General features: G+C 74.8%; 5 protein-coding genes across 5 annotated transcripts in view; 1 reads left to right on the forward strand and 4 right to left on the reverse strand.

Moving 5' to 3' along the window:
* Window positions 1-442: 442 nt before the first annotated feature.
* SUOX (sulfite oxidase) lies at window positions 443-2,704 on the reverse strand. Its single transcript, XM_075445572.1, has 4 exons — window positions 2,635-2,704; window positions 2,449-2,491; window positions 2,217-2,364; window positions 443-1,994 (listed from the first exon to the last, which is right to left on the reverse strand). Exons 2-4 carry the CDS (start codon window positions 2,478-2,480, stop codon window positions 564-566), a joined length of 1,611 nt encoding a protein of 536 aa, XP_075301687.1. The 5' UTR covers window positions 2,481-2,491; window positions 2,635-2,704; the 3' UTR covers window positions 443-563.
* A 392-nt stretch (window positions 2,705-3,096) lies between these two features.
* On the reverse strand, window positions 3,097-6,194 carry RAB5B (RAB5B, member RAS oncogene family). The gene is made up of 5 exons (XM_075445574.1): window positions 5,918-6,194; window positions 5,347-5,498; window positions 5,075-5,197; window positions 4,905-4,998; window positions 3,097-4,736 (listed from the first exon to the last, which is right to left on the reverse strand). The coding sequence occupies exons 1-5, from the start codon at window positions 6,078-6,080 to the stop codon at window positions 4,621-4,623; spliced, it is 648 nt and encodes a 215-aa protein (XP_075301689.1). The 5' UTR covers window positions 6,081-6,194; the 3' UTR covers window positions 3,097-4,620.
* Window positions 6,195-10,549: 4,355 nt separating this feature from the next.
* On the reverse strand, window positions 10,550-13,640 carry CDK2 (cyclin dependent kinase 2). Its single transcript, XM_075445573.1, has 7 exons — window positions 13,525-13,640; window positions 13,358-13,435; window positions 11,933-12,053; window positions 11,676-11,846; window positions 11,488-11,589; window positions 11,003-11,206; window positions 10,550-10,915 (listed from the first exon to the last, which is right to left on the reverse strand). Exons 1-7 carry the CDS (start codon window positions 13,638-13,640, stop codon window positions 10,811-10,813), a joined length of 897 nt encoding a protein of 298 aa, XP_075301688.1. The 3' UTR covers window positions 10,550-10,810.
* A 1,427-nt stretch (window positions 13,641-15,067) lies between these two features.
* Window positions 15,068-19,401, forward strand: PMEL (premelanosome protein). The gene is given in 16 exon segments (XM_075445729.1): window positions 15,068-15,149; window positions 16,295-16,392; window positions 16,394-16,424; window positions 16,502-16,648; window positions 16,718-16,858; window positions 16,929-17,090; window positions 17,170-17,450; window positions 17,452-17,560; window positions 17,640-17,879; window positions 17,984-18,258; window positions 18,260-18,314; window positions 18,413-18,506; window positions 18,578-18,780; window positions 18,855-18,896; window positions 18,899-18,941; window positions 19,392-19,401. Coding segments are annotated over 16 exon segments (1,995 nt in total). The 5' UTR covers window positions 15,068-15,085.
* A 71-nt stretch (window positions 19,402-19,472) lies between these two features.
* The window catches only part of DGKA (diacylglycerol kinase alpha), a 6,121-nt gene continuing 1,381 nt past the window's right edge, over window positions 19,473-24,212 (reverse strand). The window contains 18 exon segments of the mRNA XM_075445730.1: window positions 19,473-19,717; window positions 19,878-19,938; window positions 20,026-20,107; window positions 20,227-20,280; window positions 20,362-20,539; window positions 20,630-20,720; window positions 21,400-21,464; window positions 21,539-21,702; window positions 21,781-21,870; window positions 22,239-22,330; window positions 22,421-22,490; window positions 22,601-22,673; window positions 22,793-22,882; window positions 22,980-23,002; window positions 23,005-23,077; window positions 23,164-23,178; window positions 23,180-23,284; window positions 24,136-24,210. Of these exon segments, the coding sequence (XP_075301845.1) occupies window positions 19,619-19,717; window positions 19,878-19,938; window positions 20,026-20,107; window positions 20,227-20,280; window positions 20,362-20,539; window positions 20,630-20,720; window positions 21,400-21,464; window positions 21,539-21,702; window positions 21,781-21,870; window positions 22,239-22,330; window positions 22,421-22,490; window positions 22,601-22,673; window positions 22,793-22,882; window positions 22,980-23,002; window positions 23,005-23,077; window positions 23,164-23,178; window positions 23,180-23,284; window positions 24,136-24,210 (1,500 nt within the window). The 3' untranslated portion in view covers window positions 19,473-19,618.

A 24,212-nucleotide genomic window follows, 5' to 3' on the forward strand; every position in this document is an offset into this window, starting at 1 on the left:
ATCGATAACCGATACAGCGGCGACAGGCTGACGGCCGGCGCGCCGAGAGGTACCGGGACCCCCCCCGAGGGGGAGGCCGCAGGGCCGGGGGTCCGTAGGGAACAGGAGGGCTGGGGGGGTCCCGTGGGGAGGCGGAGGGGGGGTCCCGGGGGCTACGGGGTCACGGCACGAATCCCATAGGGTCGGGGTCATATGGGGTCAGGGGGTCCCATAGGGTCGGGGTCGTATAGGGTCAGGGAGTCACTTAAGGTCCCGGGGTCCCACGGGGTCCCATGGGGCTGGGGTCATACAGGGTCAGGGGGTCCCACAGGGTCCCGGGGTTACCGGGGGCCAGAGGGGCAGCGGCTCCCTGGGGGCTGTGTGGGTCCCCCCATGACCCCGCCGTGTCTCTGTCCCCCCCCCCGTGTCCCCGCGCTGCCCCGGGAAGCGCCGAGTCCGTCGAGCTGCGCAATCTTTATGGAGCCACTTTCACACCTCGGCGGCTGTAAAACGCGGTGACCTTCGCGCCGCGGCGGATGCGGGCGCGCGCGCGGGGTGGGGGGGGGGGGGGGGACGGCGGCGGCTCAGGGCTCGACGGTGACACGGACGCGGTGCCAGGCGTTGCTGAGGACCCCGCGCAGGTTCCAGATGGGCGCGACGGTGTCGGGCTGGACGTTGTAGCTGCTGTCCACCGCCTTGCAGACGATCTCCAGCTCGGCGCCCGCCGCCACCGGCGCCCGCAGCTCCCACAGCACCCAGGCCCAGGCGCGGCCCAGCGCCGGCCGCTCGCCCGCCAGCTGCGCCACGCGCCAGCTCCGGCCGCCGTCCAGCGAGACGTCCACCCGCACCACCGGCCGCCCGCCCCCGCTCCAGGCGTAGCCCTTCACCGTCAGCTCCCCCGCCGGCACCGCTGCCCCGGGCCGCGGCTGCGTGATGGCCGACTGCACCGGCAGCTCCTGGATGGCCGGCGCCGCCGCGAAGTCCACCGTGTCCCAGTCCACACCGGGGGAGAAGCCCTTGTAGTCGTTCTGCTGCCAGTGGCTGGGGCTCTCGGCCGGGCTGACGGCCACGCGCCGCAGCCACTTGACGCTGCGGGCGCCCACCACGCCGGGGACCACCACGCGCAGGGGGAAGCCGTGGTCGCGCGGCAGCTCCTCGCCGTTCATCTCGTAGGCCAGCAGCACGTCGGCGGCCGGGCTGACGGCGCGGGCATAGGGGATGGACGCGCCGTAGGGAGCCCCGCCGGCGTCGGTGTCCAGCCCCTCGAAGCAGACGTGCCACTCGCCCTGGCGCTGCTCCTCGAAGCCGGCGTGGAGCAGGACGTCGCGCAGCCGCGCGCCGCCCCAGCGCGCCGTGCTGATGGCCCCGACGTCCCACGGCAGCCCCTTGACGGGGCGCACGCGGCTCATCTCGGCCCGGCGGTTGCCGGCGCACTGCAGCGTGGCCGTCACCTCGTGCTTGGGGAAGCGGCTGCGCAGCTCGGGCAGCGACAGCACGAGCTCGCGGCCCCCCGGCCCCTCCACCCGCAGCCGGTACGAGCCGGCGTCCACCGCCGGCACGGGCAGGTGGTTGCGGGTGAAGAAGAGCTCGTTGGGCGTCAGGAAGCGCTCGGCCAGCAGCTCGGCCGGCGGCTCGGCGTTGAACGGCTTCTGGCTGTTGACGCGCAGGCCGGGGTGCCGGGGGGGGTCCCCGGCGAAGGGGTCCTGGGCGGCGGCGGCGGCCGGCGGCGCTTCCTCGGGGCGCAGCTCCCCGACCTTGTACTCGCGCAGCAGCTCCAGGACGTGGGGCTGGCTGTGGACGGCGTAGAGGGCCCAGAAGGGCTCCAGGGCCCCCCCGGCCGCCAGCAGCAGCTTCTCGGGCCCCCCCGGGTGCAGCTCCACGAAGTCGGTGACGTCGAAGACCTCGGTGCCGTGGGTCACCCAGACGCGGTCGTGGGGGGAGCGGTGCCGCCCCACCTCCTCCCGCGTGTACAGGGGGTACTGGGGGGCGGGGGGGGCCTGGGCCGCCTGCGCGCCCTGCGGGACCGCGGCCCCGTCAGCGGGGAGACCCCCAGGCCCCCCTCCCCGCGAGGTCTCCCCCCACAGCCGGGACCCGGGGCCGGGAGGGGGGACCCGGCACCCCCCACCCTCCCCCCCCAGGGAAGGACCCGGCGGTGTTGTGTCCCCCCCCCCCCGGGACTCAGCCCTCGCCCCAGGGAAGGACCCGGCGGTGCCCCCCCCCCCCCCGCCGCCGCTCACCCGCCGCCGCCGCTCCCCGTAGGCCAGGACGGCTCCGAGACCCAGCAACGCCGCCAGCACCGGGGCCGCCCCCCGGCCCCCCCCCGCCGCCGGGATACCGGGGGGGGGCCGGGAGCAGGCGCGGCGGGGCGGCGGCAGCGGCAGGAGCCTGCGGGAGAGCGGAGCTGAGACCGGCGGGGGGCACCGGGGTCCGCGGGGAGCCCCGGGGGAGGGGGCGTGGGGGGGGTCCTACCTGCGCCCGGCGAGGGCCCGGAGCTGCAGCATCGCGGCGGGACCTGGGCGGGAGCGGGAACCGTTACCGGGCACCGCTACCGGGACAGCCGCCCGCCCGGCCCCGGGGGAAGCGAGCAGCAGGACCCCGCCCCCTCGGAGCGGAGCCCACCCCCCCGCCGCGGTCCCGGTCCGCTCCGCCGCGCACCTGCGTTGCGTCTCCGGTAACGCGAAGGCCCGCCGGTCTCTGCCTCTTTAAGAGAGGGGCGATGGGCGTGGCCTCGAGGGGGGCCAACCCGTCCGCCACGCCCCCTCCGGGACCCGCCCACCACGCCTCCTCCGGGACCCGCAGAGGACGCGTGGGCGTGGCTTTCCCCCCTAACAGTGGGGCCCACCTTAAAGGGGCAACGGGGGGGGGGGGGGGGGGCGCTTAAAGGGGCAACGCCGGCTGGATTTAAAGGGCCAGCGCGGTCAAGACGCGGGGGCCGCCGCCCGGCTGGCCGCTCCGATAGGCGGTATCAGGGCAGGGCTGGGGTCTCGCACCGGCTGTTGGCATCGGGCAGGAGCCGGAGCCGTCGCGCCGCGACGGCTCCGGCTCCTGCCCGATGCCAACAGCCGGGGAAAGTGGGGCTCAAGCCCATCCCCCCCCCCAAACCCATCCCCGAGTACACAAAGTTGTGGTTTTTTTATTTTTCCTTTCCTTTGTTCGTCGTTCGGTTTTACTTACATTAAATACATCGGTAAATCAGCGGTCGAGTTCTGTTACCATGATTGTTATTTCGATGCGATGGAGGAGCTTTCTCAACGCCAAAAAAAAAAACCAAACAAAAACCACCCAAAAAAAACAAACAAAAAATAACCCCCAAAAAAGAGAAAAATAATAATAATAATAATTATAATCAGAGAAGAAGCAGAAGAGAGAGCGAGGAAAGCTGCAGTGTCCCCATTTGGTCCAGGGTTTTGGCTGGAAGATGGCGGCATCGCCCGGGCGAGGGGTTTGGGTCATCGGTGGGGGGGGAGAAGGGGGTCCCCACCCCCGCGAGCCCCCACCCCTGGTGGAGAGGAGGAGGGGAGGAGGGGGTCTGCCAGCCGGCCCCCAGCCCCGGAGAAGACACAACCGTTGCCCACGCCGCGGCGCGAGGCTCTGCCAGGGGGTGCAGGCGAAGGCAGAGGGGCCCGGGGGGGGCTGCTGGGGGGGTGGGGACGGGGTTCATCTGCCCCCGCCCTCGGGAGGCTTCATACGAGAGGGGTCCCTCCACCCCCAGAGCCCCCCACCCCAAAGCAAGACCCCCCCCCTCCCCAGGGGGGAAGCTGGGGGGTCCCCACGCAGCACCCACGGGTGCCACCTGCCTGTCCCTGGAGGGGGGGGGGTGTCTCTGTGGGGACCCCGACCCGGCTGCTGGGAGCGAGCGATGGCACCCAGAGCCTCACGGCTCTCCCCAGCCCCGGCAGCCACGCGGGGCCGACGGGACCGAGCAGGCCGAGGCCGTCCCGCCGCGACGTCGCCACGACTGAGGCGCGAAGCCCGCGGAGGAGGAGGAGGAGGAGGGATCGACGGCTTCGTCCCCGCCGGCGCAAGCGCGTCGGCATCGCCCATGGGTGCGAGCGCTCCCCGGGGCAGGTGGGGCCGGGGGGAAGGGGCGCCCGCGGCGATGGGGGTCCGGCCGTCGCCCCGCTTCCCCCTAAAACCCCCCCCAGGCACTTCCGATCCCCCGGCACGAGAAAGGCCACCGAGGAAGAAACGAGGGACACTGCAGCTTCCCTCCCCCGACAGCCGCAGAGCAGGGAAAAGAACAAAAACAAAACCAGAGCGAAATCCATGGGTGCGCCCGGGGTGCCCCGGTGCCTCCCGCTGCGCCCCGGCCCCGCGGCCCCGCCACGCCGCGAGCCTCTGCAGGAGGAGAGCGCGGCCGGGCCCCCGGCGCCGCGAGGGAGGAGGAGGAGGATGGAGGGGCCGGAGCGCGAGGCCGCGGGCTGCGCCTACAATACGAAGTGAGGAAGAGTTTCTTCGCCTTCCGGAGGTGAAGGCCCCGCCGGCGCGGTTCTGCGGCGCGGGGCGGGCGGTGCCTTCGAAGCGTTAAAAAGTGCGGTTAGAGGAGCTCCGGGGTCGGTGCCGAGGGGCGTCTCAGCGTGCCGGGGGGCTGGACGGGGGCGGCGGGGGCAGCTCAGCTCTCCCTCGGCGCGGGGCTGCCCGTTAGTTGCTACAACACTGGCTCCTGTTCTGCTGGCTCTGCTCGTGCAGGTCCACGCCTCGGCTGCGGCCCGCCGCCGCGCCCGTGCTCTGCGGCTCGCTCTTCGGCAGCTTCTTGGCTGGGGGGGGTGGGGAGACGGGCGAGATGGCGGCGCTGGGGGGGGGGAGTGGGACGGGGACCCTCCCTGCGGCACAGCCCCGCTCCCCCGGGGAGGGCGAGGAGGGGGCTTTCCCCGGAGCTGCATCCCCCCCCCTCCCCAGAGCCCCTCCGCCCGCCGGAGCCTCACCGATGGCCAGGAAGAGGTCGTTCACGTTCATCGCCGTCTTGGCCGACGTCTCCATGAACAGGAGGCTGTTGTCATCTGCGTAGGCCTGCGCCTCCTGCACGGGACGCGAGCGGCCGGGTGAGGCTGCGGGAGCTCGCTCCGGCGCGGAGGAGCCGCGGGCCGACACTTACTTCGTACTCCACCATGCGCTTGCTGGCCAGGTCGGCCTTGTTGCCGGCGAGGGCGATGACGATGCTGGGGCTGGCCTGCCTCTGCAGCTCCTTCACCCAGGTCTTGGCCCGCGCAAACGTCTCCTGGAGCAGAGCGGGGAACGCGAGGCTCGTCCCGCGCTGCGAGGCGGGCGCCGTCGAGGGGACCCCCGCCGCGGCGTGAGCCGCCGGCCCCCGGGAGAGCCCGCGGGCGCCAGCACCCCTGCGCCGTGCCGTTAGCCGCGGGGCCCTACCTGGTTGGTGATGTCGTAGACCACGATGGCAGCCTGAGCGCCCCGGTAGTACATGGGCGCCAGGCTGTGGTACCGCTCCTGCCCGGCCGTGTCCCAGATCTCAAACTTGACCGTCGTGTCGTCCAGGCACACGGACTGTGTCAGGAACGCCGCTGGTGGGAGGAAAGATGGCGTCAGCTTCGCGTCGGCCACCCCGCACGGGGCAGGGGGGGGACCCTCCCCACACCCCCAGCCCGGCCCCAGAAGGGACACGGACCCCGGCGCAGCCCGACCCCGCAGCCGGCTGGGTGGGGGAGCCCGACAGCCGAGCCCCTCAGCCCAGCTTCCCGGGGAGAAATCCCACCCGCTCCACGCGAGCGGCGTGCTCACCGGGGGGGATGAGGGCTCCCGCGCCGAGGGCCCCCCGCGCCCACCGAGACGTCACCACCCACCGCCGCGAGGCCTCAGGACGAGGTGCGGGGCCCGGCTCGCACGGGGAGCGCCCGGACCACGCAGCGCGGCCGCAGGGCTGGGAGCGAAGGGGAGCGCGAGCGGGGCGACGGGGCCGCGGGCGCCTCGGCGCCGGACTCACCGCCGATGGTGCTCTCCTGGTACTCGTGGAACTGGCCCTTGACGAAGCGCAGCACCAGGCTGGATTTGCCCACCGCCGACTCGCCCAGCAGCACCAGTTTGAACTGACAGATCTTACTGGCTTGGGACTGCCCGTTCGGCCTGGCGGCTCCTCGGCTGGTCATGGCCCGGGTGCTGCGGGCGCCGCGCGCCGGCGAAGCGGGAGAGCCGGGAAGGCGCCGGGGGCTCTGCGCGGGGCAGGGGGCTGGGCGCGGGGCGCTGGGCTGCGACGCGCTCGGCTGCTCTGCAGGGAGGAGAGAGCCGTCGGCGCGCCCAGCACGCACGGCACGACACCCCCCGGCCCCCCGGGCTCTGCTGGGCAGGACTCCCCCGGCCCCGCGCCGCGGCGTGGCCCTCGTCACGGGGCTCTGCGGGGTCTCCCCCCACGCGTCCCGCCGCAGCACGTGGCCCAGAGCCCCCCGCGCTCCGGCTCTGTCCCAGAGGGGCTTCAGGGAGCGGCGAGCCGGCCGGCAGCAGCCAAGTGGGAGCCCGCGGCCGCGCCGGCTGGGAGTGAGTCAGCACTCCCCGGTCCTCCCGGTGCCGGTGCGGCGAGCAGCCCCCGCGCCGGCACACGCCACGCCGGCACACGCCACGCCGGCGGAGCAGCGGGGACGGGGCGGCCGAGGGCTCCGGGCCGGGACCGCTCGGATTGACGCAGCAGCCCAGGAGACGCCACGACAGCTCCAGCTGCGTCCCGGCCGGGAGCACGGCTGGCGAAAACACGCCCTGGCTCTGCCTCCGCGCTCTCAGCCCTGCTCGGGGAGCCCCCCCGCCCCGTCCTGGCGTTGCTTTGGGCACCAGACGGGAGCGGCAGGGCTCCAGGACCAAGCACAGGGCCCCCCCGGGACACCACGCAGAGAGGGGACAAAGCCCCGGGTCACCGGGCAGCCTCGCGCACCCCGAGGCAGCGGGGGCAGCAGGATTTGGGGTGCTGTGTGGGTGCGAACCCCTCCCTCGCACTGCCCGGACCCCAGGTCCCGGAGCTGCGGCAGGGATTTGTCGGCACCGGCGTGGCCGGGCAGGCGGCAGGACGGGGACCGCAGAGCCCAGCACCAACAGCGGGAAGTTGTTGGCTGCCGGTTCCCCTTCCCCGAGGCCTGGGCACGGGGGCAGGGCCAAAGCCGGACAAGCCCGGCAGGAAACACTCTCTGACGACGGCGCTCGCACGGCACGGACCCCCCGGCCCGGCCATCCCCGGAGCCCCCGGCAGAAGGGGCATCGCCCTGGGAACACAGCCCCACTGGCGCGGTGCTCGCCCGGGCACAGGAATGCTGCCTCTGCCTCTTCCTCTTCCTCCTCCTCCGGCTCTGCTCGGGAGAGCGAGGGCTCAGCCCCAGCCTCGCCCCCGTCAGCGGCTCAGGGGCAGGGTGGGAGACCTCACCACTGCTCCCGCAGAACCCCCCGCCCGGCAGCGACGCAGCCCCCGAGGAGGCCGGAGCAGGGAGCGGGACAGAACCCCGGAACCCCAGCATGGCAGGGGTTGGCAGGGCCCTCTGTGGGTCCCCCAGCCCAACCCCCTGCCCAAGCAGGGTCACCCAGAGCAGGGGGCACAGCACCGCGGCCAGGCGGGGCTGGAATATCTCCAGAGAAGGAGACTCCACAGCCTCCCTGGGCAGCCTGGGCCAGGGCTCCGTCACCCTCAGAGGGAAGAAGTTCTTCCTCGGGTTCAGCTGGAGCTTCCTCTGTTCCAGTTTGTGCCCGGTGCCCCTTGTCCTGTCGCTGGGGACCACTGGAAAGAGTCTGGCCCCGTCCTCCTGACCCCCACCCTGCAGATATTTAGAGGCATTTCTAAGGTCCCCTCTCAGCCTTCTCTTCTCCAGGCTGAACAAGCCCAGCTCCCTCAGCCTCTCCTCATAGCAGAGATGCTCCAGTCCCCTCCTCATCCTCGCAGCCCTGCGCTGGGCTCTCCCCGGCAGCTCCTCATCTCTCTTGACCCGGGGCGCCCAGCACTGGACCCAGCACTGCAGACCGTACTCCAGCGGCAGCGCGGGGCTCCTTTCGGCTCAGCCACCCCAGAACCCCGAGGCAGAGCCCGGCGGCCGCTCCCCCAGCACCGCACGGCCGCCCAGCCCCGGTGCGAGCCCGGCCAGGCAGCGCCTGCAGCTCGCCCTTCCCCGCCGGCGAGCCCGGCTCCTTCCCCGGCCAACGGCGCCGAGCTCCGGAGCAGCCACTGCGGGAATCGGCTCTGGGAACGGAGCCGCCTCGCTGGCTCAGCCCGGCACAGGAGCCGCTCTCCGTGGCCCCCGCGCTGCGCCCGGGGCCGTCTCGGGGCAGCCCTGGCTCCCCGTGGGCCCTCGCCCAGACCCCGGCCGCAGCCCCACGACTGGAGGGAGCCGCTCACACCGTGGGCATCGGCACCGCCGCGCCGACAGACCCCCGCCGCCCGCTCGCCGGGGTCCACGACAGCCGGGCCCGGCGTCCTGCTCTGCGGCGAGCGCCGGAGCCGACCCCGGGCTCATTTGTACGGGAGGAGCTGCCAGGCACCCGCGGGCAGCGGGGTCCAGCTCCCACGGGGCCCGTCCCGGTGGGCAGGGACCCGCTGGGACCCCCGAGCGTGGCTCCACCGGGCGCCCGGCCTCACGCCGCGCCGCCGGCAGCCGCCCATCTCCGACCCCGAGTCGCCTTTGCCAGGACCTCAAGAACAGCCGCAAGGCCCGTGGATCCTGGCCGCCTGCAGACCCCCGGCATCGCCCGGTCTCCTCCTCCTCCTCCTCCTCGGAAGGGCGAGGTGGGAGCTGCCCCCTGCGCCAGCCCCTGGGCAAAGCCACCGCCGCGCCACGAAGCCACCGGCTACCGGGAGCGCCGGGGTTTGCTGGGGAAACGGCCCCGCGGCTTCGGCCGGGCTTACGCCGGGGCTGGGGGCTCCGTCCTCGCGTCTCCCCCCCTCGGGCACGGCCACGCCGGGCAGGAGCCGCCGCGGGGGTCCCGGTGACGGAGCGGAGGCGAGCCGGGACACACCGCCGGGCGCCGTCCCGCGGCTCCCGCCGCCCGGCTTCCCTCCTCAGCCGGCTCCGGTGACCGGGAGCCGCCGGCGAGCTCCCCCCGGGGACGGCACCGACCCCAGGGCCTGGCAGCCGCGCTCGGCCCACGACACAGCCGGCTCCTCGCCCCGGGGGAGGGACGGGCGGAGGCCCCCCGGGGTCACGACAGCCCCGGCAGACGCCCGCGGCCACCCCGGCGAAGCTCCCCCGCCCCGCAGGAGGCCCCGGCTCCGGTGCCCGAGCGCTGCCCGGGCTGGGAGGGTCCGGCCGGGCCCGGCGCGGCGGGGACAGGGCAGCAGCCGCGTCCGCAGATCCGCCCCGGTGCCGGGGCCCGGCCGGGAGAGGCCCGGGAGCCCCGGGGGGGGGGGGGGGGGCAGAACCGGGCGACGGCGAAGCCGTGGCCTGTCCCGCCCGCCCGGGTCCCCCGCAGCCCCAGCACCCGCCGGGCCCCGGCGCGGCGACACCGGAGAACACCCACTCCCTTCACGCCCCCGGCCCGGGAAGGGCCCGCGCGGGGCCGGGACGCGCCAGGCGGGGCCGAACGCCCCGGGGGGAGCCAGGCCGCGACGGGCGAGGCGGCCCCGGCCCGGGGGGGGAGCGGAGCCCCGCGGCCCGGCCCCCCGCGGCCCGCCCTCCCCCGGCCCCGCCACCCCCCCGCCCCGGTACCTCAGCGCCGGGCCCGGCCCTCCCGTCGCGGCCCCCGAGCGCACAAACAGGGGCTCAACCAAACCCTCCTGGCGCGGGCGGGATTAAGGGGCGCTTCCGCCAATCGACGGCGCGCAGCGGGGCGGCGGGCTCGCCTCTTCCTCTAGGGTGGGCCAATGGGAGAGGAGGGAAGAGGGACAGCGGCCCGCCCCGTGTAGCGAAGCCAATCGGCTGCGGTGAGAGGGCGGATGGGCAGCGGCCCGGCCAATAGGGGTGAGGAGTGCAATCGGCCAATGGTCGACGGGAACGTCATGAAGGAGGCAAGGCTTGGGATGAGTGACGGACCGAGAGGCCAACGGGAAGCACCGTGTCTCGGGGGGCGGCACCAACAACAAATAAGGTGACCTAAGGGGGAGGACCCCCGCAGCCGCAGGGGCCAATCAGAACGCGGAAGACTGCCGCATCGCCGTATCACAGGGCAGAAGAAGCCCGGCCCGACCAACCCGAGACCAGCGCCGCGATGAGTGACGCTGACTCGGGGCGGTACCCCGCGGCCAATCACCAGCGGCTCAGCCCACGATTGACAGCCCGCCGGGCAGCGGCAGGGCGGGGACCCACGGGAGCCGCCTCGACCCCTGACCCCAGCGCCTGGCGGCGGCTCCGCTCTGCCCGCACGCGGCAGCGCCCCGCCCCTGGGGGCGGGGCCCGGCCAATCGCAGCTGGGTGCGGCCACCGATGGGCGTGCTTTTGTGGCGGAGGGGGTGGTGTCGCGGCTGTGGGCGGGGCTTTGCGGCTGTGGGCGGGGCCTGGCAGCTTGGGGCGGGGCTGGGGCACAGCCCCGCGGGTCCGTACAGGCTGGGAAGCGGAATGGGGGGGGGGGGGGGGGGCAAGGGGGGGGGGAGGCCCCTCGGGGGGTGACGCTGACCCACCCCCCCGCCCCCCCCCCACAAACCGAGTCCGACACCGGGTAGGAAACGGCCGAAATTACAAAAGTCACGAGGAAAACGCGGGGGGGGGAAGGGGGAAAAACACGGCAGCGGGGGGGCCCCCCTGCCCCCACCCCCCCTCGGGTAAAACACCCCCCCCCCTCCCGGGGACTGGGGGAGGGGCAGAAGGGCGTGAAGGCGCAGCCCTTCCCCCCCACCGAGGGCCAAAAGCCCACCAGAGGTGGGGGTCCCTGTGCCATGGCAGGGACCCCCCCTGCTATCCCTGGGGGGGGGGGGGTGGTCTCAGAGGCGCAGGTGGGGGACGGCGCGGGTGACATCGCGGAAGAAGGGGTGTCCCAGCGCCGCCTTGGCCGAGATGCGCTTGTTGGGGTCGTAAAGGAGCATTTGCTGGGGGGGGGTGGGTGGTGAGGGGGCGGTGCGGGGGGTTCCCCGCACCGCCCCCTCACCACCACCACCCCCCCCCACCCAGCTCACCGCCAGCAGCCTCCGTCCCTCCTCGTCGAGCGGCGGCACCACCTTGGCCAGGTCCTGCCGGGCCCACTTGGGGAAGCTGGGCTTGTAGTCGGGCATGGCGGTGACACCGGGCCAGGCCCCCTCGTCCGGCGTCCCCAGCGTGCGGAAGATGCGGAAGAGCTGGTCGATCTCCGAGTCGCCGGGGAAGAGCGCGCGCCGGGTGATCTGGAGGTGGGGGGGGGACACACACAAGGGGATGGCGGCACTGGGGACCCCCCACGCACCCCCGGCAGTGACCGCCGTGGGGGTCGCAGAGTCGGCGTCACACGCCGGCTCCCGTGAGCCCACGCGCCAGCGGCCTCGTGACCGTCCCCCGCCCGCGTGACGCCGGCCCCACGGCGCCCACAAAGCCGCTTTCTTCCCCGGGCGGCGACGGGATGGAACCTCCCGGCGCATCCTGGGATGGGGGGGTCCGGCCCCGCGCCCCTCGCCCCGCGCCCACCCACCATCTCGGCGAAGATGCAGCCCAGGCTCCAGATGTCGACGGCCGTCGAGTAGTACTTGCAGCCCAGCAGGATCTCGGGGGCTCGGTACCAGAGCGTCACCACCTGCGCGGGGACAGGGTGGGGGTGGGGCACGCCATGGGCGTGGGGTGCCCCCCAGCCCGGCCCCGCACCCCCTAAACCCCCCCGACCTCGTGCGTGTAGGTGCGGACGGGCACCCCGAAGGCGCGGGCCAGGCCGAAGTCGGCGAGCTTGATGGCGCCGTCGGCGTTGATGAGCAGGTTCTGGGGCTTGAGGTCGCGGTGCAGGACGCGGTGCGCGTGGCAGAAGGCCAGGCCCTGCAGCAGCTGGAACAGGTAGCTCTGCGGGGAGCAGGGGGGTCAGCGGGGGACGGGACCCCCCCGCGGGGCCGTGTCTGTCGTCCCCCCCCCCCGCCCGCGCCCCCCACCTTGATGAGGGGCAGCGCGATGCCCCCGACCGAGGCCGAGTCCATGAACTTCTTCAGGTCCTGGTGCAGGAACTCGAAGACCAGGTAGAGCTTGTTCTCCGTGTGGATCACGTCCAGCAGCCTGCGGGAGCCGCACGCCTGGGCCCGCGCCGGGGGGGGGCCGCGGGGTCCCCACCGCCATGGGGACATGGCCATGGGGCTCCACAGCCATGGGGCACCCAACGTTCACAGCTCCCCATGGCCACGGGGCTCCACAGCCATGGGGCACCCAACGTTCACAGCTCCCCATGGCCACGAGGGTCCCCAAGGCCACAGCTCCCATGGCCACGGGGTCCCCACGGTAATGGGGGTCCCCACATTCACAGCTCCCCACGGCCATGGGGGTACCCAAGGCCACAGCTCCCACGGCCACAGGGTCCCCACCGCCACGGTGGACACGGCCACAGCTCCCCACGGGGTGCTGAGGGGGTCCCCACCACCACAGGGTGACCACGGCCATGGGGGTCCACAGCCATGGGGCACCCCACGTTCACAGCTCCCCATGGCCATGGGGCTCCACAGCCATGGGGCTTGGCATGAGCACTGCTCCCCATGGCCATGGGGGTCCCCGAGACCACCGCTCCCATGGCCACGGGGTCCCCACGGTCACAGCTCCCCGTGGCCACAGCTCCCCAGGGCCATGGGACACCCCACGGTCACAGCTCCCCATGGTCATGGGGGTCCCCATAGTCACAACTCCCCACGGTCACAGCTCCCCGCAGCCATGGGACACCCCATGGTCAGAGCTCCCTGTGGCCACAGGGGTCCCCAAGACCACAGGGTCCCCACAGCCATGGGACACCCCATGTTCACAGCTCCCCATGGCCACGGGGTCCCCACAGCCACAGAGCTTGGCATGAGCACTGCTCCCCATGACCACCGCTCCCCACGGCCATGGGGCTTGGCATGGCCACGGGTCCCCACAGCCATGGGACACCCCACGGTCACGGGGTCCCCACAGCCATGGGACACCCCGTGCTCACAGCTCCCCACAGCCACGGGGTCCCTATGGCCATGGGGGTCCCCACGGTCACAGCTCCCCACGGCCACGGGGGTCCCCAAGACCACAGGGTCCCCATAGCCATGGGATGCTGATGGGGCTCCCCACATCCACGGGGTGACGCAGCCACCGGACACCCCACGGTCACGGGGACCCCCCATGCCCCTGCTCCCCACAGCCACGGGACACCCCATGGTCACCCCCCCCCCCCGCCCCCCAAAGCCACAGGGCCCCCCCCGGCCCCAGCCACGGCCCCCCGGGGCAGAGCTGGGGCTGCAGCACAGCTCCGCAGAGCCCCCCCCAGCCCCATCGCTCGGGGGTCCCCGGCCCCCCACGTCCCCCCCTTCCCCATCCCCCCGGCTCGGGGGTCCCGGGCCCCCCCTCACTTGACGATGTTGGGGTGGTTGAGCTCCTTCAGCAGGGAGATCTCCCGGATGGCCGTGCTGGGGACGCCCTCGGTCTCCCTGCGGGGGGGGAGGGGGGTGTCAGCCCCGGTGCCCCCCTCCCCCTGCACACCCCCCCCCCCCCCCACCCCGGTGTCCCCCCCCCTCACGTGTCCAGGCGGATTTTCTTCAGCGCCACCACCTCGCCCGTGACCTTGTTCCGGGCTTTGTAGACGACGCCGTAGGTGCCCTCCCCGATCTTCTCCACCTTCTGGAAGTTCTCCATGGGGGGGGGCGGGGGGGGCCCGGGGGGGGGGGAGGGGGAGCCCCGGGTGTGGGGGGGAGGGGGAGCCCCGGGGGGGGGGGAGGGGGAGCCCCGGGGGGAGCCCCTGGGGGGGGCGAGGGAGAGCGGGGGAATGGGGTCGGGGGGGGGGAGGGGTCCGGGGGGGGTGTCCCGGGGGGGGGAGGGGTCCCCGGGGTTCCCGGGGGGGGGGGGGGGTTCCTGGGCGCGCGGCGGTGGAACGATCGCGGCCGCCGCTTCCCCCCCGCGCGCCGCAAAAGTCCCGGCGGCCCCGCCCGCGCCGCTTCCCGCCTTCCGCTGGCCACGCCCCCCCCGCGCCGCCCCATTGGCCCGGCTCGCCGTGACGCGACGGGCGGCGCGGGACAGCCCTTAAAGGGACAGGCGCGAGCCCCGGAGCCGGCGGGGGAACGGGGGAGGGGGGGGCTGCCCGGGCACGGTCCCGCGCACAGAGTCCCCCGCGGCTGCTGGGCACGGGGGGGACACGACACGACACGACACGACACGGGGACCCCCTCCCGCCCGGGGAGGGGCTCTGGGTCCCCGTGTTTGCAGCATCGGGGTCCCCCGCGTCCGCGTGGAGGGGGTGGCAGGGGGGTGTCAGGGTCCCCCCGCGTCTGCGGGCTGGGGGTCCCGGGGGGGCGGGGGCTCGGGGTGCCCCCGCGTCTGCAGGGTGGGGGTCCCGGGGGAGAGCTCGGGGTCCCCGTGGGTCTGTGGGATCGGGGTCCCCCCGCGTCTGCAGGGTGTGGGTCGTGGGGGGGGGGCTCAGGGTCCCCCAGCGTTTGCAGGACGGGGGGTCCCCAGGTGTGCAGGGTGGGGGTGCCGGGGGGGGGCTCGGGGTCCCCCCCGTGTTTGCAGGACGGGAGTCGCTGGGTGTGCAGGGTGGGGGTCCCGGAGAGGGGCAGGACCCCGGGTGTGCAGGGTGCGGGTCCCGGGAGGGGGGCTCAGGGTCCCCCAGCGCTTGTAGGACGGGGGGTCCCCGGGTGTGCAGGGGGGGGTCCCCGGGTGTGCGATCGGGGTCCCCCCCAGCGCCTGCTCCCTGTCCCAGGCAGCAGGGTGCCCCGGGCTGGTGGGTGGGGGGGTCCCCATCCCGTCCCCAGTGTGTGGGGGCCAAATCCGCGCCCCTGGGATGGTGCTGGGGGGGGGGGGAAGCACCCCCCATCCCCCTCCCCGAGCTGGTGGGGGGTCTCCACGCCCCCATGAAGCACCCCCCGATCCCCCACCCCCCGAGGCACCGCCGGAGCGTGTGACCGGAGGCCCGCGCACACGTGCGCACACGTGTCCCCACGCAACTCAGCTTGGGGAGGGGGGGCCTATGGGTGCCCCCTCGTTTTTGGGGTGGGGTTATGCAAACCAGACCCCCTTCATAGCCCCCCGGCCCCGGCCCCTTCGCCTCTCTCTGCGCCCGAACGCGGCGGGGAGACGGCGGGAGCATGCGGGCGCTCGGGGTGATCGCGGTCTTGGGGACCCTCCTGGTCTTGGCTATGGCTCAGCGTCGTAAGTGGGGTTTGGGGGGGGGTCCTGGGGGGTCCGGGCAGCACCCAGAGCCCAACACAGGAGCAATTGGGATGGTCCCGGCCGGCGAGGGGGCTCGCGGGATCCGGGGGGCAGCTCGGGCAGCCCCCCGGATCCCGCGAGCCCCCTCGCCGGCCGGGACCATCCCCAGCACCCCGCAAATTATGGGGTTCATCAGTGGGAGCGGACCCCCGCCCCCCAAAGCCAAATCACGCGGGGAGCAGGATTAGACCCTGCTAATCCCCTGGGCGGGGGCTGCTTGGAGGCCGGGGGTGGGGGGGTTCGTTGCGGGGTCCCCATTGCTCTGCGGGACGTGGAGGGGGGGGGACATACGGCCCTCCGGGTTCGGGGTGGGATGCAGGGGGTCCCTGTCCCTCTGTGCAGATGTTGTAAATGGGGTGGGGGGACCCCCACGCTGCCTGGAAACGGGGGAACCCTGTCTGAGAGCGAGGGGACACAGAGGGGACCCCAGAGAGCAGGGGGCTGTGGGGGGAGCCCCTGTGAATGGGGGGAGACCGGGGGGACCCCGCAGCCCCTTGAGAATGGGAGGACATGGGGGGGAAGCCCCTATGAATGGGGGGACACCGAGGGGACCCCGCAGCCCACGGAGAGTGAGGGGAGATGGGGGGAGCCCCTATGAATGGGGGGAGACCGAGGGGACCCCGCAGCCCCCAGAGAGTGAGGGGACATGGGGGGGGACCCCGCAGCCCCTGTGAATGGGGGGAGACAGAGGGGACCCCGCAGCCCCCTGAGAATGGGAGGACGTGGGGGGGAAGCCCCTATGAATGGGGGGACACCAAGGGGACCCTGCAGCCCCGGAGAGCGGGGGGCTGTGGGGGGGTCCCTCTCCCCATCCTGCCTGGGGCTGCCGGCGCCGGCTCAGCTGAGAGTCACATGAAGCGGCTTTGGGCCGCGCTCGCCGCCATGTGATGGGCTTTGCCCCGCGCGTGGCTTGGCCCGAGCCCGTCACGTGGCCCCCGGGGTCCCCGAGGGCCCCCCGCCGTCGGGGGGACCCGGCTGGGTGCCGCGCGGGGGTGGCAGCGCGTCCCGGGGGGGCTCCGCGGCGCGTCGGGGCCGTTGGCGACCGCTCCGGGTGCCGCCCGCGCCCTCTCGCCCCTCTCCCGCAGGAGCCGGCGGCCGGAGCCGTGGCCGGAGCCAGCCCTGGCGCGGGCGGCCGGCGCCGTTCCGGAGCTGGGACGCGGGGCTGTACCGGCCGTGGCAGGAGGGGGACGCCGCGGCAGCGGGACTGCTGGCGAGGTGGGTGCCGGGCCGGTGGCGGGGACCGGCGCTGGCCCTCGGCGCCGTCCCTGAGCCGCCGTCCGCGTGCCTGGCAGGCGGCGACGTCACCTTCGACATCAGCAACGACGCTCCCACCATGGCGGGCGCCGAGGCCACCTTCTCCATCGCCCTCCGCTTCCCCGGCACGCAGGCGCTGCTGCCCGACGGCCGCGTCGTCTGGAGCCAGAACTGCACCGTCAACGGTGCGCGCCCGCCCGGCCCCGGCCCCCGGCCCCCCGCCCCGCGCCCCGCTCACCCTCCGCTCCCCGCAGGCACCCGCGTCGCCCAGGGCGAGCCCGTCTTCCCGGAGCAGCCGGCCGAGGGTGCCGACGGCGTCTTCCCCGACGGGCAGCCATTTCCCCCCGGCGCCGGGGGCAAGCGTGGAAAATTCGTCTACGTCTGGTGGACGTGGGGTGAGGCCGGCAGTGACCGCGCGGGGTTTCGGGGGTCCCCGCGGCGGCGCCTGACCCCCCGGTCCCGCAGGCCGGTACTGGCAGGTGGTGGACGGCGCGGCGTCGCGGCTGACGGTGGGCACGGCCGGCGTGCCGCTGGGCTCCTACACCATGGAGGTCGTCGTCTACCACTACCGCGGCCGCCAGAAGTTCGTCCCCATCGGCCGCGCCAGCTCCCAGTTCAGCATCACCGGTGGGTGCCGGGGCCGGGCGGGGGGCGCGGGGGGGTGGGTGGGCGAGCTGACGGTGCCCCGTGTCCCCTCCCCCCCCAGACCAGGTGCCCTTCGCGGTGGACGACGTGACGCAGGTGCAGAGCGCGGCGCAGGGCGCCGGGCGCTTCGTGCGTAACCGCGCCGTGGCCTTCGCCGTGCGGCTGCACGACCCCAGCCGCTACCTGCGCGACGCCGACATCTCCTACTCGTGGGACTTCGGGGACGGGAGCGGGACCCTCATCTCCCGCAGCCCCACCGTCACCCACACCTACCTGGAGACCGGCTCCTTCGCCGCCCGCCTGGTGCTGCAGGCCGCCATCCCGCTCAGCCCCTGCGGCACCCTCCGCGGCGCCCGCCGTGGACCCCACCACCGCCCCGCCGCCGTCGGCGGGACCCACGGCCACGCCGCCCACCGGCACCACGCCCAGCGCCGCTGCGGCGCCCAGCACCGGTAAGGGAGCACGGAGCTGCCCGCGCTGCGGGTGCCGGGGGTCCCGGGGGTGCCCCCTCCATCCTCGCTCTGCCCGCAGCACCCGCAGCCTCCGGCTCGCCGGCGGAGCCCACGGCGGGATCGGCGACCGAGCCCTCGGACGTCGCCATCACCGAGCCCTCGGACGTCGCCGTCACCGAGCCCGTGCTCCTGGCGCTCAGCACCCCGGCGGCCGCCGACGGCGGAGCCGTGGGTACGGCACCCGCTGCCATCTCGGCCGCGGCGCCTGCGGACCCCCTGCTCCCCACCTCGGCCCCCGCGGAGGGAACGGTGGCTGCAGGTGGGTGCTGCCCCGGGGCGGGGGGTGCCGGGCCATGGCTGGGGGGGGGCCCTGAGGGCTCGGTGGCCCTGGCCCTTCCCCAGCCTCTTCCCTGCCCCCTGCAGATGTGGCGGCAGCCGGAGCCGCGGCCGAGCCCACGGCAGAGCCCACGGCTGGGTCCCTGGTGGAAGCCACAGCTGGAGCCACAGCTGGATCCCTGGTGGAAGCCACGGCTGGAGCCACAGCTGGAGCCACGGCTGAGCCCACAGCTGGAGCCACAGCTGGATCCCTGGTGGAAGCCACGGCCGGAGCCACCGTGGAAGCCATGGCCGTGTCCCTCGCTGCTGGCACGGCCGAGCCGGTGGTGCTGGTGAAGCGCCAGGCGCCGGCGGCTGAGGTCCAGCGGCTGCATCCTGTACCGCTACGGCACCTTCTCCACCCAGCTGGACATTGTCCGTGAGTGCCGGGCCAGGGGGTCCGGGGGGTCCGGGGGTCCGGGGGGTCCGGGAGGGGGTCGGGGGCCGAGCCCGCGCCGACGCCACGTCCCGTTGCAGAGGGCATCGAGAGCGTGGCCATCGTGCAGGTGGTGCCGGTGGAGCCGGAGGGCGGCGGGAGCAGCGTGGAGCTGACGGTGACGTGCGAGGGGAGGTGAGGGCAGCGGGCAGCGGGCGGGGGGCCGGGGGCCGGGGGCACGGCCGCTGACCCCCCCCCGCCCGCAGCCTGCCCGAGGAGGTCTGCACCGTGGTGGCGGACGCCGAGTGCCGGACGGCGCAGACGCAGAGCTGCTCGGCCGTGGCGCCGGCGCCCGGCTGCCAGCTCGTCCTGCGCCAGGACTTCAACCAGTCCGGCCTCTACTGCCTCAACGTCTCCCTGGCCAGCGGCAGCAGCCTGGCCGTGGCCAGCACCCGCCTGGCCGTCGGAGGTGGGCGCGGGGCCGGGGGGTGTCCCGGGGGGGGTCCCGGGGGGCTGCGGGTGGCTGAGCCGCTGTGCCCGCAGGCGCTGCCCCGGCCGCCGGCAGAACCACGCTGCTCCTGGGGCTGGGCTCATCGCCGCCGCCCTGGGCGCCGCAGCCTACGCCTACAGGTCAGGGGGGGGGTCAGGGGGGTCGGGGGGCCCCCCGCGCTCGCCCGCCGCTGACCCTCGCCCACTCTCTGCCCGCAGGCGCGCGAAAGCTCGGCCCGACGCTGCCCGCGGCCCCCCCGGCCCCCCGGCCCCGGCGCTGGCTGCCCCCCGGCGCTGCCCTGCGGCTGCTGCTGCGCCGGGCCCTGGGGGGGGGTCCCTGCGGGGAGAGCAGCCCCCTGCTCCGCGCCAGCACTGCCTAGGACCCCCCGCCCCGCACGGGGGGGGACGCGGGGGGGGCCCCGCTCTCACCACCACCACCATTAAAGGCTCAGCTCAGCGGTGCCTCCGCCTCGTTGTGTCCGGGGGGGTCAGGGGGGGTTGGGGGTCCGGGTGCGGCGCTGGGGTCCGGCGGGCCCCCCACCCCCACCCTCAGCACAGCCAGCGTCTCACCATCGGCTTTATTACTGCCAGAGGCACTTGAAATGGGGGGGGAATAAATAGGGGGGGGCCCAGCAGGGCAGGGGGCTCCGGCCACCACGCGGGGGAGGGGGGGGTCGCGCAGCCCCCAGCCCCTTGGCACAGCACCCCTGGGGGGGGGGAAGGGCAGAGCTGACCCCATCCCTGCCGGGGACACACGGGGGGGTCGGTCTGTGTCCCCGGGGGCGGCAGGGGGGGGCCCCCCCTCGCCCCCCGGCCCCTCAGCCCTCGAGGGGCCCCTTCCTGAGGCCGAAGAAGCCGGCGGAGCGCGGCGGCGCGGCCATCAGCATCGGCGTCTGGTTCTTGTGGGTGATCCTGATCTGCGGGGGAGAGGCCGGGGCTGGGGGGCCGGGGGGACCCCCACACCCCAGGGGGGCCCTCACACCCTGGGGGGGACCCCACACCCCGGGGGGGACCCCACACCCCGGGGGGACCCCCACACCCTGGGGGGTCCCCGAGGTGGGGAGGGGGTCCACATACTGTGCAGGGCGGCTGCATCCAGGGCTCCCCATCAACTGCAATGGGCAGGGGCTTCAGCGTCCTGCAAGACCCCCCCCCCCCCCGCGGTTCGACGGCTGCCGGGCCTGGCCCCCCCCGGCCCCCCCCGGCCCCCCGGCCCCCCCCTCACCGCAGGGTGATCTCCGAGCAGGTCGCCAGCCGCCTGCCCGCGCTCTTCAGCCCGGTGTAGATCTGCCCCATCTCCAGCACCCCTCCAGCCCCACCACCTCCAGCCGCCGGTCACCCAGGTCTGGGGGGGCGGGGGGGGGGGTCAGGGTGCGGTGGGGGGTGTGGGGAAGGAGCAGGGAGGGGGGTCCCTCACCCCACGCACCCATCTCCAGCACCCCCTCCAGCCCCACCACCTCCAGCCGCTGGTCACCCAGGTCTGGGGGGGCAGGAGGGGGTTCAGGGTGTGGTGGGGGGGGTCAGAAGGAGCAGGGAGGGGGGGTCCCTCACCCCCACGCACCCTGCACGCAGCTCTTGAGGGTCTCGGGGTCGGTGATGGTGGGGGGCAGCCCCCCCGCGGGCACCCCACTCACACGCCTCGTCTCGCCCCAGAGGTTGGAGCCGCCGTGGGTGCTGGGGATGTTGAGCACCGCCACCCCCGCCAGCCCCCCGCCCAGCGCCAGCGGGGTCCCGCCGCACTGCGCCGGGCGGGTGTCAGGGCAGGGCGGCAGGACCCCCCCCCCCCCCCCGCGCGAGCCCAGGGCCCCCCCGCCCCGGGGCCCCCCCACCTCCACGCTCAGGCACTCCGTGAGCCGCTTGCAGGTGGCCGAGATGGTCTCCGAGGTGGCGAACTCCAGGTACCAGAGCTTGTTCTTCATCCTGGGGGGCACGGGGGGCACGGGGGGGGACGCGGGGGATGTGGGGGGACGTGGGGGGACGCACGGGGACACCATGGAGGGATGTGGGGGGGACGCAGGGGGATGGGGGGGACTCCGGGGGACGTAACAGGACACTGTGGGGGGACACAGGGTATGATGGGGGGGGATGACGTGGGGGGACAACGTGGGGGGCACAGGGGGACACCGCGGGGGACGCAGGGGCACACGTGGGGATCTGAGGGACAAGGAGAGAACATGGGGGGCCACTGTGAGGACACTGTGGGGACATGGGGGGAGGCAGAGGGACACGGGGGGACACTGTGGGGACCCTTTGGGACATGGGGGACACTGTGGGACACTGTGGGGATGTGGGGGGAGGCAGAGGGACACGGGGGGACACCGTGGGGACCCTTGGGACATGGGGGGACACTGTGGGGACACTGTGGGACATGGGGGGACACCGTGGGGACCCTGCAGGGATGTGGGGGGAGGGAGGGGGACATGGGGGGACACTGGGGGGACCCTTTGGGACATGGGAGGACACCGTGGGGACACCGTGGGACATGGGGGGACACCATGGGGACCCTGTGGGGACACGGAGGGATGTGGAGGGACGCTGGCGGGGGGGGAGGCGGGGGGACATGGGGGACACCGTGGGGACACCGTGGCCCGCCCCCCACCTGCTGTTGAACTTCTCAGGGTACTTCTCCCGCATGAGGTGGAAGCGGTGGGCGATGGAGGCGTCCTGGGGGGCAAGGGAGGGGGGTGAGGGGGTGGCAGAGCCCCCCGCCGCCCCCCGCCGCCCCCCGCCCCACGCACCACCCCCACGGAGAAGTAGTTGTTGATGATGTCGTAGGGGACGGGGTCGGCGGCGGCGGCGGGGGGGTCGCGGGGCAGCACCTCCAGCCGCCAGCGGTCCATCCACACCGGGCTGCCGGCCTCCAGCTCCCGCAGCACCCGCACCAGGTCCTCGCCCGCGTAGCCTGCGGCGGGGGGAGGGGGGTCGTGGGTTGCCGTGGGTGCCGTGGGGCTGGGGGCTGCCCCCCGCCCGGCCCACTCACCTCCCCCCCAGCGCAGGCAGCGGGCCAGGTCGTTGCCGGTCCCCAGGGGCAGCACGGCCACGGGGGGGCGGTGGGGCAGGTTGGCCTTGTCTGCAGGGAGAGGGGGGCAGAGGGGTCAGGGGGGGCTGGGGGGGCAGGGGGGTCGGGGGGACTGGGGGCAGGGGGGGTCGGGGGGACTGAGGGGGCGGGGGGGCTGAGGGGGGCAGGGGGGGTCTGGGGGGAGCAGAGGGGTCGGGGGGACTGAGGGGGCAGGGGGCGTCGGGGGGGATCTGGGCGGGGCAGAGGGGTCAGGGGGGTCTGAGGAGAGCAGAGGGGGCAGGGGGGCTGGGGGGGGCAGAGGGGTCGGGGGGCCAGAGGGGTCAGGCGGGGCCTGGGGGGAGCAGAGGGGGCAGGGGGGGTCGGGAGGGGTCTGGGGGGAGCAGGGGGTGTCGGGAGGGGTCTGGGGGGGCAGCACCCACCGATGGCATCCAGGATCCAGCCCACGGTGCCGTCCCCGCCGCACACCAGGATCCGAAAATCTGGCACGTCCCGGAAGAAATTGAGCCTGGGGGGGGGGGTAGGGGGGGGTCAGGGCAGGGCTGGGCCCCCCCCGTGCCCCCCCCAGCCCCCCGTGCCCCCCCCAGCCCCACTCACCCGGCGGCGGGGCCCGCCCTGCTGCAGGTTATAAACCTGCCGGGGGTTCAGCAGATACTGGAACTTGCGCCAGCACCCTGGGGGGAGAGGGGAGCTGGGGGGGGCCCGGGGGGGCCAGGCAGCCGCCCCCCCCCCCCCCAGGACTGCCAGAACGAGCCCCCCCGGCCCCCCCCGGGGCCCCCCTTACCTCTCCCCCTGCTTCCCTCCGCTCTTGGGTTGACGAAGACGAGGAGCGGGTGGGTGCCGGGCACGGGGCTCACCTGGGGCGGGGGGGTGGGGGTGTGAGGCTGGCCCCGGCGATGGGGACCCGGGGGGGTGCGGGGGGGGACCCGGGGGGGGCACGGGGGGACCCGGGGGGGGCCGGGGGTCCCCAGCTCACCCGCAGCGCCTGGCCCTCGGCCGCGGTGAAGAGCTGCGGCGTCTCCTCGGCCGGCGTCGCGCTGCCGTCGCGCTGGCTGTCCTGCCGCTCCTGCCAGCCCCGGCTCAGGAGGGGGGGGCTGGGGGGGGGGCAAGCCCCCCCCGTGGGCACCCGCAGCCCCCCGGCCCCCCCCCCCGGCCCCACTCACCAGCAGGACGGGGTAGATGGCGGCGGGGGCAGGACGTGGTCCCGCAGGACCCCACAGTCGCAGGCGGGGGGCACGAGGGGCAGGCACTCGTCGTGGACCTGGGGGGAGAGCGGGGTGAGGGGGCCGGGGGGGCCCGGGGGGGCCCGGGGGGGCCGGGGGGGCCGGGGGGACAGGGTCACCCCACCTTCAGGTGGCACCAGGACGCAGTGCAGCCCCGTCAGGCTCTGGAAGCTCCTGATCTTCCGCTGGCACTGCCCGCACCGGCTGGCGCCGCAGCCGCCCCTCACCCACACGTGGGCCTGGACCTGCGCGAGGCCCCGGCGTCACCCCGTGTCACCCCCTGTCACCCCGCGTCACCCCGCGTCACCCCAGGTCACCCCGTGTTACCCGGCATCACCCCGCGTCACCCCGTCACCCCACGTCACCCCCCGTCACCCCCCGTCACCCCCGCATCACCCCGTGTCACCCCGCGTCACCCCGCGTCACCCCCCGTCACCCCGCATCACCCCGCGTCACCCCGTGTCACCCTGCGTCACTCCACGTCCCACTCGTCACCCCCGCATCACCCTGTCACCCTGCATCAGCCTGTGTCACCCACGTCACCCCGGGTCACCCCCTGTCACCCCGCGTTACCCCGCGTCCCCGCGTCACCCCGCGTCACCCTGTGTCACCCCATGTCACCCCCTGTCACCCCACGTCACCCCGCGTCACCCCGTGTCACCCCGTCACCCCCTGTCACCCCGCGTCACTCCACGTCACCTCGTCACCCTGCATCACCCCATCACCCTCTGTCACCCCGTGTCACCCCCTGTCACCCCACGTCACCCTGCGTCACCCTGCGTCACCCTGCGTCACCCCAGGCGGGGGGGTGGGGGTGGGAGGGTGGACGGACGGACGGACAGCCAGGCCGACAGGTGCAGGGAGGTGGCTGGGGGGGGGCAGGGCAGCAGGCATGGACAGAGGGACGGGCGGGCAGGTGGACGGACAGGTGGACGGGTGGGTGAGTGGACAGATGGACGGACAGGCAGGCAGACGGGCGAGTGACGGACAGGCAGCCGGGCAGGAGGGTGACGGACAGGCGGGTGATGGACAGGTGGACAGGCGGGTGACAGACAGGCTGACGGACAGGCTGACGGACGGGCGTGGGCCCACTCACGGCGGCCTCCCGGCGGGACTTGGCGTAGGTGCTGATGCAGGTGGGCGGGGCCAGCCGCGCGCAGCGCTCGTGCACCA

Source organism: Opisthocomus hoazin, chromosome 32 (assembly GCF_030867145.1).
Source record: "Opisthocomus hoazin isolate bOpiHoa1 chromosome 32, bOpiHoa1.hap1, whole genome shotgun sequence".
In the NCBI taxonomy this organism is placed as follows: Eukaryota; Metazoa; Chordata; class Aves; order Opisthocomiformes; family Opisthocomidae; genus Opisthocomus; species Opisthocomus hoazin.